This window comes from Pseudophryne corroboree, chromosome 2, assembly GCF_028390025.1.
Source record: "Pseudophryne corroboree isolate aPseCor3 chromosome 2, aPseCor3.hap2, whole genome shotgun sequence".
In the NCBI taxonomy this organism is placed as follows: Eukaryota; Metazoa; Chordata; class Amphibia; order Anura; family Myobatrachidae; genus Pseudophryne; species Pseudophryne corroboree.
Window position 1 is genome coordinate 1,026,628,243 of NC_086445.1, and position 12,290 is coordinate 1,026,640,532.

At 44.5% G+C, this 12,290-nt stretch overlaps 1 protein-coding gene across 6 annotated transcripts in view; it reads left to right on the forward strand.

Moving 5' to 3' along the window:
• The window catches only part of LOC135050328 (beta-1,4-galactosyltransferase 4-like), a 285,428-nt gene that overhangs the window by 256,557 nt on the left and 16,581 nt on the right, over nt 1-12,290 (forward strand). For 5 of the 6 annotated variants that reach the window (XM_063956756.1, XM_063956759.1, XM_063956758.1 and 2 more), the window contains exon 6: nt 1,630-1,734. The exons of the other annotated variant lie outside the window; for it this stretch is intronic. In XM_063956756.1, the coding sequence (XP_063812826.1) occupies nt 1,630-1,734 (105 nt within the window). The remainder of the gene's footprint in view (nt 1-1,629; nt 1,735-12,290) is intronic. 6 annotated transcript variants of the gene reach the window in all.

Here is a 12,290-nt window from a genome sequence, read left to right on the forward strand (position 1 = left end):
GTCATCCTTGACTCTGAACTGTCGTTTGTTCCACACATTCAATCTGTCTCTAAATCATGTTACATGCACCTTAAAAACATATCCAAAATACGCCCTTATCTTACACAAGACACTGCAAAAACTCTGATCCATGCACTCATCATCTCCCGCATTGATTATTGTAATAGTCTCCTTACTGGTCTTCCCAAACATAGGCTCTCACCACTTCAATCCATTTTAAATGCAGCTGCGAGGCTAATCTTCTTTGCCAGACGTTCTTCGTCTGCTGATCCGCTCTGTCAGTCCCTCCATTGGTTACCGGTATTCTACCGTGTCAAATATAAAATACTTTTACTTACATACAAGGCTATTAACCAAACTGCACCAACATAAATCTCTTCACTCATCTCAAAATATCTCCCTACCAGACCCCTCCGCTCTGCACAAGATCTGCGTCTCTCATCCAGATGTATTACCTGTTCCCACTCAAAATTACAGGACTTTACCCGGGCTTCACCCACTCTGTAGAATGCCCTCCCACGCACAATAAGACTCTCCACTAGTCTCCAAACCTTTAAACGTTCCCTGAAAACTCATCTCTTCAGACAAGCCTACCAAATTCCTGACCCACACACATAACCTTCACAGCTTCCCTATCCAGTTACATTCCCTCTGCACAGTCCCCATAACCTCACATTTTGTCTTCCAACATTGCTGGGTGATCCTATCATACAACCCACTAAGAAGCTAGCAATCTGGGGAAACATTATGTAACAGGTAGCATCTATCCTTGTTTATCAATACCTATTTCCCTCTAGAGTGTAAGCTTGCGAGCAGGGCCTTCCTACCGCTATGTCTGTCTTTGCCCTGTTTTGTTCTATAACTACTGTTCTAATTGTAAAGCGCAACGGAATATGCTGCGCTATATAAGAAACTGCTAATAAATAAATAAATAATTGGACAGTGTTAAGGGCCCCATACACTAGAACGATAATGCCCAATTTCATCCAATTTCGGGCATTCGGGACGATATATCGGGTGAAATCGGGCATTTTGGATGTGTTTTCGATCCGATGCGCGGTCCCGTGAGGATCGGATCGGCTCCCCTAGATCGTTAGTGCTGCACTCGTGATATGGCTGGGATCGCATACGATATATCGCATGCAAAATGTACCAAATCATATGGTATCGTATGGAACCACTCCCAGGAAGCTCCTGGGAGAGTTCAAGGGAAATCACCTATGACTTCAGCCTCAGACATATCGTTGTAGTGTATGGGGCCCTTTGCTGTAATGTGTTTGCTCAGATTGAGAAGCAGCTGGTTCCCATTCAGCGTAATGTGTCCTGGAAGGAGTGGGTAATACATTACTGTGGATTTCCCATTTGTGCTCATTCAGTGATGGTAGACTGTTACTCAGCCGGCAGCAGTGTGTAAATGCCGTGTAACATTCTACCCTACATAATAAAAACTATTTCCAAATATGATAAAACAAAGTAGTGAGGTAGATGGGGTGGGAATGGTGACTGATGGCAGCACCACCAGTAAGATTCTCCCTCACATCATACTCTTGTACAGGACCCTTTGGTATCCGGAAAAGCTGTAGCCCTGGCTACTATAGTGACCGAAGTCTTTCTCTTATTTGTTTGCAGGGTGGGATTCGAAAAGATGGTGGTGGTCCGGCCACCCCCAGAAATAGCCAGATACACCATGATTTTTCATACCAGAGATACAGGCAACGAGGTGAACCGTGAGAGGTGAGATTCTGCTCTTCAGCTGTCAGTGTACCTGCTGCAGCTTCCCACGTATGCAGCGATTGGATTGTGGTCAGATTGGCTCCAAGTAGCTGCTACATTTATCAGCCAGCCAATGCCCAGGTCACACAGTGCTCTGGACAAGCAGACAGCTGCATAAAGCCTAATGTCACGTCACATTATAAGAACATTCTCTCCGTCTGTGGAGTTTGGAACCGGTTTATAGCCAATGTGCAGATTCTTGTGGTATTTCCTGAGCTGAGGACACAGATCTCCTCAGATAAGGAGAAGCAGAGTCTCTGCACAGTGTCAAAGTCGAAAAATATCCTGAGGCATATGCCTTGTACTAACCCCTCATGCACATGCCCGCTGCACGTGCACACACTCTGCCGTGCGTGCACATATCCGCAATTTGCGTAAGATCGCTCCAGCGATCACGCGCGTGGTATGCGCATTTACGGTAGAGTTTGTAAGCGTCTAGCGTGCGACTCGATCGTAGCATATTTAACCCATATAGTGTGTTTTGTAGTAAATATTCCCCTAGACAATGTCAGCGAGTATGTTTAGTTTAAACTGTTACTGGACAGAGGGATTCCTCTTTACATGATAAGAAGGGTCAGACAAAGGTTGAAAGGTGGTGTTTAGTATCCAGCTGTAGGGTATTTTAAGGGCAACATTCCGATGCTAGTTAGGAAAGGATCGCTCGCTCCTGCGTATAGTTATGTACAAAAGTAGTTTATGAACATTGACTGTATTTGCTGTTTATTACACATGCGGCTGGAATCCTGAGGATACCTCCCACCAGAGCAGTTGGAGAAAGACACAGCCCACCTGTTCAAATCCACCTATGACCTTTGCTATAATGTGGAGACACATTCCTGTGTCCAATGAACAATGAGATTATAGGGACCATTGTATTATGAATGTATGTTGTGCTATATAAAGACCACCATTGCCTGGCCAGCCTCACTCTCTCTGAAGGCTTTCTCTCTGAATGCTGAGGGCTGGATCCAGGACGCGCTTGCGAATCATCCCCACGTATGTATATTTCTCTGTAGCCATTTTGTTATCCAATTTGTTCGCTCTTGTTTGCAATTGTTTGCCATTGTTCATGTTAATTTCTGTTATTCTGTTTAGATTTCTATGTTAGTTTGTAGTGTATAACTTGTATTGTGTTTCCCTTTTTCTCTAAACCATCCACGGCAGTGTTAGAGCTGCTCTGGTTTTTAAATCCAAACTAGGTCTTGTGTTTTCACTGTTTACTGCAAAGGGCTTTTCTTAGCGTCTCAATCGCTCAAACAGCATACACATAGTTAAGGTTTTTAAGCGTTACATCATTATAGTATTTGACTACTAAGGTTTAGAGTATAAGCATATTCATACTGTGTTTTATTAATAAGGTTTACTGTGTATCATTCTGTGAGCATCTGCGCCGCTCGTGTCCCACTCTCACGGCGCAGCGTCCGCTACGCCAATAGCGTAGCAGTACGGTACTCGGTACGCCTATAGCGTGCTTGATACGAAGCGTGAATCCGTGAGCGTGTGTGTCGCTCATGCGTCGCGCCTACGGCCTAGCGTGTGCTAAGCTAAGTGCGTACCCCTACGGTACTCAGTGCGCCAATAGCGTACTTAGTCCGTAATGGTATATAGCTTAGGTTTAAAGGTAATATTTGACATTATCAACAGGCAGCGGAGATCCAAGTACCAGAAATAACGAGGAGGATTATAGGGAGAAGGAGGTGGTTGTGGCCGGGTGTGTAGGATAATCCCACATACAGGTGTGTCCTTTCTTACTGTTGGCACAAAATAGCCCATCTCAGCGCACCAGGTCTGCTGCAACACAGCCGCAGCAAGCGTCTTTCTGGCTCAAAATGTGGGTCCTATTCTCATGAATAAAACAACTGGAAGTGACAACACTGCAATGCTAGATTACACTGATCAAGCTGATGTGCGACATTTGTAAGAAGGCTCCGATGTGAGCTACTGTGGCTTCTTCTCATGCCAAGCACCATTGTGCGTCTTCGTACGTCTGTGAAACAAAATCCAGATTTGCAGCCCAGCGTCTGTTATACGTCTCGTACTAAGAGCAGTTTTTCACTGTGTCTGCGTTGCGACTATGATGCAAAGTGTAAAGAAAAAGACAGAGTTCGCCTACGGCCCGGGAGAGGACGGTTAGGGTTAGGCAGCGGGTATAGTGGGTTAAGGTTAGAGTTTGCAGTAGTGTTACAGTTAAAATACCAAATCCCACAGAACGCTGGGATCCTGTGTGCCGGCATATCGATACCAACCCACTTTACAGAAGCCGGCTTTCTTCTGGAATAATTTGTGTGACTCTAAATCAGCGACAGAAAAGTTAACTTATTTCATCAGTTAACCACGTCCAGTTAGAAGTCTCTGAGCTAAAAATAAACCTAAAAATAAACCCAGTCACATTGTCAGACCACCACTCAGTTTGGTTCTCCAAAGTTGACTAAGTATTCCAAGTATTGTCTATGGAGGGGTATGACTCCCCAGGCTCTTGCAGCAAATCTCTCTGCAGTATTGGGCACCTGTGAAGACCCTTGTTCCCTTGTCCATTACTATATTAGGGGTGTGACTTCTGCAATGAATATTATCAGTCATATGCATATTGACAAAGCTAAATATTTATCGTGTATATAGTATATAACCCTTTATGAGGTCTGAGAACACTGTACGCTATCTACGTAAGAAGTACCGTAAGGGTACGCAAGTTGCGTATCGATCGCTTAGCCGTGATCGAGACGCTCAGGCGTCACGTTCACTCACGGCCAGGTGATCGCAGGCAGGCAGACTATTGGCTGTTGACTTATCGTAATGATTCGCTATAGCGTAGCAGCGCTCGGGACCACAAGGAGATCACCAGCGATGCAGACGCTCACTACGTTAAACCTTTATATCTATATCTCTAACAATGAAATACACAGTAAACCTTAGTGTAGAGACAAAGTGTAAGTGCAACCTTGTGTAACCTGATTAACTACAAAGCTGCTTGAGCGTCACCGACGCTCAGAGAATACTTAACACTATAAAGAATACACAGATACCTGGGCTTAGGGTCCGAAACCTATTATGTGTATTATGACTATTACTTGTAAAAAGAATCACAGTACAAAGCATACACTACAGTATAACATAAACCAACTAACCAGATAAACTACACAGGAAATAAAATACAATACAATTTAAGGAAAATACGAGAGAAAGAGTAGAGAGAGAGGGAGAGATAGAGAGAGAGAGAGAGAGATGGCTCACAGTAAGACAATATGACTACGGAGAAAACTTACGCACAAGGGGAACGATCGCATGCGCCTCGATATCCAGCTCCCGATTATCAGCAATGAGAACCGTTGAAGAGAGTGAGGTTGGATATGGTCGGCCTGCTATTTATGCCCCACACACAATACAATTCAATGGTCCCTACAATCTCATTGTTCATTGGACACAGGAATTCGGCTTCGCATTATAACAAAAGGTCATAGGTTGATTCATACAGGTGGGCTGTGACTATTTCCAACTGCTCAGGTGGGAGGGAAACTGGGTTTCCCGCCGCATGGGTAATATAGTGCAAATAAAGTAAATGTTCATAAACTTCTTATGTCCATAACTATTCGCACGAGCGATTGATCTGCTTCAAACCAACACCGGAATATTGCTAATTTTATACTCTTCCGATGGAGACTAAACACCACTGTATTACTCCTATCTGACCCTTCATATCAAACAAAGAGGGATTCCTCTGTTCATGAACATTCTATATTAACCAAACTTTCAGATTCTATCAAAGGGACCATAATCTACAAAATACATTATTAGTGAAAATATGTAATGATTGAGTCGCACGCTATGATCGCATAAACTCTACCGTAAATACGCATACCATGCGCCTGCGGGTGCCCGCGACTGTGAGTATGCGCACGTACGGGAGAGCGTACGCATGCGCAGCACGGACCTGTGTGAGGTGCAAATATGGTAGTGTGCATAGAGATATTTTTCTGACTTTGACAGTCCACCCTTTGGCAGTCAATAATAACTGCCACTTCCTGAAAACATTTCAAAAGGAGAAAAATATATGTCAGGGGTTAATTCATTTCCATGGTTGGGTAAGGGAGGAGAGAGGAGTAGGTGTGAAGAGGGTATGACCTAGTGTGATAGCAGAAGCATGTGTGTATGAGTCCATGTTTGGGGGGTCATGTATCATCGTGCCGTACGTGTTGTAAATCAAGCTTCGAGGTATTGCGAAGTATACATTTGAATTCCTTCTTATCCCGTGGTACAGGTCTGTGGATGGGCTGTCAAACTTTACCGAGCTCTTTTCGGATTTTGAACAAAATGGGGAGCACATTTTAGTTGATGATACATGAATGGGGGAATATGTGATTGCTGATATCTGTGCCTGTATTCCCTATACTATGTGTGTCATTACCTGAGGGTTGTAGAAATGAAGAAAAGACATAATTACGGTAAATGCGGTGGTATTCTATGTCAGGTTAATGTACATCTGTCGGTTGAAGTTTTGTTCGGTATCAGTTGAAAGTCGTCTTCTTTGCGCTGTTTTGCTCATTAAGCGTGAGCAATAAGCTTTGTCAATGCCATTAGATTTACAAAAAATGTTGGGCTAGCGTAATTTTAAGAATTCTAGGGAAACTGGGGATCCATGGCAAAGTTCATCAAGTGTCCATATCTCAAGTGGTCAAAACTTCGTCTTTGGTCTATCCGTTGTCTGTATAGCGTCTCATCAGCTTCCTCGTCCAAGGGGGTCTTGTTATCTTGGAGAAAAACCAGAAAAACAGGTGAAAGAAACGGACCGTAGAAATCGCATTTTCATCACATCATTGTTTCTATCGTTGGGTCGTAAATCAAATCCAGGTTAATTACAGTTTCCTCACTCCTCAAACTCATCACTCTGGTACTTTGTTTGCACCTCATTAAAGCCTGCCCGCATCTAAATATCAATCCAATCGATATAACGACACCTAAAATACATAGGAGAAACTTTCCAACATCCATTATGACTCCTTGAGCCCAGTCTCCTAAACCAGAGAACCAATTTCGCGGGTTCAACCATGACACCCAACCAGTCAGCTCATTACCTACAGCAGCAAGAGTGAGATTGTGTTTTCGGCGAAATTCCCACTTCAATTGGAGAATATCGTCCATCTTTTGGTCTATGACCTCGACCGGATCCTCGGTGCTATTTGTGATATACGTGCAACACTTTATGCCGTACTGTGTTGCCAATGTAACACAATATCCGCCTGTCACTGCTGTGAGGTAATTAAGAACCATTCTATGCTGTACCAGTTCTGTTTTATAAGCTTGGAGTTCTCTTCCAGTGTATCTAAACGTGTCATCATACATTTCAGTGATATTATCTAACAAATTGGCGAGTGCGGAAATGTATCTATAATTCATCACTCCTCGAGCGGTGCGAGTGAAATCTAACGCCACCAGAACCTGAATCCCGGTGGATTCATGGATCAGATCAGAGGCCGGATGCTCTAACCTTTCTGACAGTTGTCTTTTAACGAGGTGCTCGTAATGAGTGTGAGTATAAGGAGCTTGGGCACCACGGTGTATGTCTTTCATTTTATCATGTGTTACAGTCATCACTTCAGGCAATACTCTTCCAATATAACACAATCCCTCAGAGTTTGGGGCAAGCCACTTGTACGCCTTTCTCCCGCATATGAAATATGCATCATCGGGGAGAACATATGGGACGGAGAAAGACATTACCATATTACACACCTTCCAGGTGAAATCTCCTAGCCCTAATTCTTCCATCTGCTTAATGCACGTATCAGGTTGTACGGTATGTGCACAGTATCCTGGTGATACTTCTCCAACTCTAGTAATCCTATTTCCTAGGGTGTATCTATACCGGAAAGATTTTCCTCTACTGGCTATGTGGCGTACAAGCTCTGTATCTGTAGGCATTCTATCTGCTCTATGTGAAAAGGTCATGGTGTGGTTACTCCATGATACTTCCCAATTTCCCGGCTTTCTGGGATTGGAGATGTTAAAACATAATAGGGACCTATCCACGTGGTATTGGTGGAGCTTCAAACTAGGAGGGCTGGAGATATTAAACCTCCGGTCCACCGGTCTCCCACCATTTAACTCAAGTACCTCCCCTATCGTTAAAGGAAATGGTACTAGCCCTGATTTGCTATGACCCTGAGGTACTTGAGAGCATACCCAACAATCTGTTTTGTTTAATACATTACCCACTAAGGAGTGATAATCACTCAATGGATGTCGGTCCATATGGATATTAAAACTGGATTGGCATTTCTTAATGCACCCATCTTCAATGACATTGTTACAGAGCCTACAGATACAATTTTCTTCAGCTAACAATCCGTCACAATTTCTTCTATGGTCAATGCTATCGGATCGTTTTCTGATACTCGCCTTTGCTTGTTGGTTAGGTTGATCTTGAAAAACTACGCCTCCATCATCATAATCGGAACCCATTCCAGAACCTCTCTCGACCTCCATGGTACTCTCGCCGGAACAGACTGCTCTGGTCAACATCATGGTCAACAGGAAAATCCGGATCACAGTCTCTTGGGGCAAGTCCATCTTTGAGGAGGAGACGAAGAAGAATGAGAAGGAGGAAAAATACATTTGAGGGAGAGGGGATGGGAAGTGGAGAAAACAATAAAAGGGAGTGGGGAGTCGACAACAGCTCTCGGTCTTCAAGGCTCAGGTGCCGCCTCAGTCCTCCTGGAACAGACACTCCAGTGATACAACCTCTACCGTCTGTTCCTTATCACGGGACTTCTCTGGATCAGCAACCTTCTTGCAGTGGGATGAATGGACCCAAGTCTCTCTCTCAGCAACCTTCAATGCCGTAGTGCTAGTCAATAAGACCTGGTATGGTCCTTCCCATCTGTCAATAAGGCAACCTGAGCGTAGAAAATTCCGTATCATTACATAATCCCCAGGTTCAATGTCATGACAATTACTATCAGGTAGATCAGGAATCACCAACTTCAGATTATCATTTTGATTCCTTAACTGTTTACTCATGTTAATCAAGTACTTTACAGTTACTTCACTGTTACATTTCAAATCATCCTGAGGGTTAATCATGACATGCGGTTGTCGACCAAATAAGATTTCAAAGGGGGACAGATTAAGAGGGGACCTGGGAGTGGTTCTGATACTGTACAATACAATGGGTAAAGCTTCTGGCCATGTCAATCCTGTCTCTGCCATCACTTTACTCAATTTATTTTTAATAGTGCTGTTCACTCTTTCGACCTTCGCACTTGCCTGTGGACGGTACGGAGTGTGCAGCTTGCTATCAATTCCCATCAACTTACACATTCCTTGAAAGACATCACCTGTAAAATGGGTACCCCTATCACTTTCGATTATTCTAGGGATACCATATCTACATACAAATTCCTGCACAATTTTCTTAGCTGTAAACATAGCGGTATTTGTAGCTGCAGGAAATGCTTCGACCCAATTCGAGAAAACATCTATACAAACAAGTACATATTTCAAATTCCGACAAGGGGGTAATTGAATGAAGTCAATTTGTATTACCTGGAAAGGGCCGCCGGCAGGTGGGATATGGGATGGTTCTGTAGGTATTGCCTTTCCAATATTCTTTCTCAAACAGGTAAGGCATGACATTGCTCTTTTACTCGCATGAGAGGAGAATCCTGGGGCGCACCAATAGGCTCTTACCAATTTGCACATCCCTTCCTTGCCTAGATGAGTCAGCCCGTGAGCTGCCTCAGCCAGACATGGAAGATATGTTCTGGGGGCCACTGGTTTACCATGTCCATCCGTCCAGAGTCCTGAGGACTCTTGGCCACATCCCTTTGCCTTCCAGACTGCCTTTTCCTGTGTGGAACACAAATTTTGCATTTCACACAACTTCTGTGTGTTAATGGTATTAAATACCATTAATTGTGTGGTGTCTGTCTGTATGGGGGTAGCAGCTGCTAACTTAGCAGCTTCGTCTGCTCGGCTGTTACCAAGTGATACCGGGTCTTGGCTATATGTGTGTGCTTTACATTTGATAACAGCCACTCTGTCGGGTTCCTGTATCGCTGTTAGAAGCCTTTTTATGTGAGCTGCATGCGCTACCGGTGTACCAGCTGCCGTCATGAAATTTCTGAGGCGCCATAGGGCTCCGAAATCATGGACTACCCCGAATGCGTATCTAGAATCGGTGTAGATATTGGCTGACTTACCCTTAGCCAATTCACATGCTCTGGTTAGGGCGACCAGTTCAGCAACCTGGGCTGAGTGAGGTGGGCCTAGCGGTTCGGCTTCTATGGTGTCTTGGTCATCTACGACTGCGTATCCAGTACACAAGTCTCCCGAGTCTGACTGTCTGTGACAACTACCGTCCGTGTAGAACGTGAGTTCTGCATCTTCCAGTGGGTTGTCACTGATGTCAGGCCTTGCGGTAAAATTTTGGGTCAAATATTCCATACAATCATGTGTATCTTCCTTTGTATTAAATCCTCCTTCCCCAGCACTCTCACCTTCCACCCTTTGTGCCTGACCAGGCACACCTGGGAGATATGTTGCAGGATTTAATGCACTGCATCTCCTTATGGTGATGTTTACGGGGGCCATTAGTGCCAATTCCCATCTTGTAAACCTCGCTGATGAGACGTGTCTGGTTTGGGCAGAATTCAATAAGGCTGATACTGCATGTGGCGTATGGATTGTGAGGTTGTGGCCTAGCACGACATCTTCGCTTTTTGTCACTAGCAATGCTATCGCAGCAACGCTTCGCAAGCATGTGGGGAGGGATCGCGCTACCGTATCTAGCTGAGCGCTGTAGTATGCAACTGGCCTGCTGGCATCACCGTGTTTTTGGGTTAGTACACCTGCTGCGCAACCAGCACTTTCTGTTCCGTATAGTTCAAAGGGTTTCCCATAGTCTGGCATACCTAGCGCTGGCGCCTGCGTTAGGCACTGTTTGAGTCTCTCAAATGCTGTTTCGGATTCGTCTGTATGCAAAATCCTATCAGGTTTGTTTGAGGAGACCATTTCCTGCAAAGGTAACGCCAATATGGAAAACCCTGGGATCCAATTACGGCAATACCCACACATTCCTAAAAACGTTCTGATCTGTTGCTGGGTTTGTGGTAGGGTCATGTCTCTAATTGCTTGGATTCTATCAGCGGTCAGGTGTCTCAGTCCTTGTGTTAGACAGTGTCCCAAATATTTTACCTTAGTTTGGCATAATTGCAACTTGTCTTTGGAAACCTTGTGACCTGTGTCTGAAAGATGAAACAGGAGCTGTTTCGTATCCTTCAGAGATGCTTCCAGTGAATCTGAACACAGTAATAAATCGTCCACATACTGTATCAATACTGATCCACTGTTTGGTTGAAAAGACTGTAAACAATCATGCAAAGCCTGAGAAAATATACTTGGACTATCTATGAAACCTTTGGGTAATCGAGTCCACGTGTATTGGACTCCTCTGTATGTGAATGCAAACAAATATTGGCTGTCAGGGTGCAGAGGTACCGAAAAGAAAGCGGAGCAGAGGTCAATAACAGTGAAAAATTTGGCAGTGGGAGGGATTTGCATTAGGATGACAGCTGGATTTGGCACTACGGGGAACTGGCTCTCAACTATTTTTTGTTAATCCCCCTTAGATCCTGCACTAGCCTGTAACCCCTCCCCCCACTCTTCTTAACAGGGAAGATGGGACTATTGGCAGTGCTGGACGTTCTTACCAGAATGCCCTGTTGTAGCAAGCGCTCTATTACTGGGTAAACTCCTAACTCCACCTCTGGCTTCAGAGGATACTGTGGGATTTTTGGAGCTATCCTACCATCTTTTACTTGTACAACTACTGGAGCTACGTTTGCCATTAATCCAGTGTCCTGTCCGTCTTTTGTCCAAAGTGACTCTGGTATCTGAGATGTCATCTCTTCTATTTGGGATGGATTCCTATTTGTCATAATGGTATGTGACATTAATTTTGATGGGGAGTCTAACATGTCTCGCACTTCCTGAGCGTGTTTCTCAGGTATGTCCAAGAATACACCTTCAGGAGTACAATAAATGACGCACCCCATTTTACACAGTAAGTCTCTTCCCAGGAGATTGGTTGGTGCCGATGCAGCCAGCAAAAAGGAATGCTTGGTATGCAAAGGCCCTATTGTAATCTCGGCTGGTTTGCTAACAGGGTAGTGCTGGACTACTCCTGTTACTCCCATGGCTGGAATTGTCCTACCAGTGGTTCTCATGCCCACTGTCGAATTTATCACTGACTTGGCCGCCCCTGTGTCTACAAGAAAGTTTAAAGTTTTACCAGCTACATTGATTGCGACCTCGGGTTCACTTTCAAGGTTGGCAATCAATTTTACTGGCTGCAGATTACAGGTATGGCCACACCCCTATTGGGTATGGTGACCTCCCTGAATCCCGCTGGCAGCAACTATTTGTGAGGGAGATAGTTGGGAACTACCAGAGGCATGCCAGTCTCTGTTTGGGGGATATCTTTTTGTTTCCCCTGTATGTGGCTCATAACTCCGTTTCTGCGG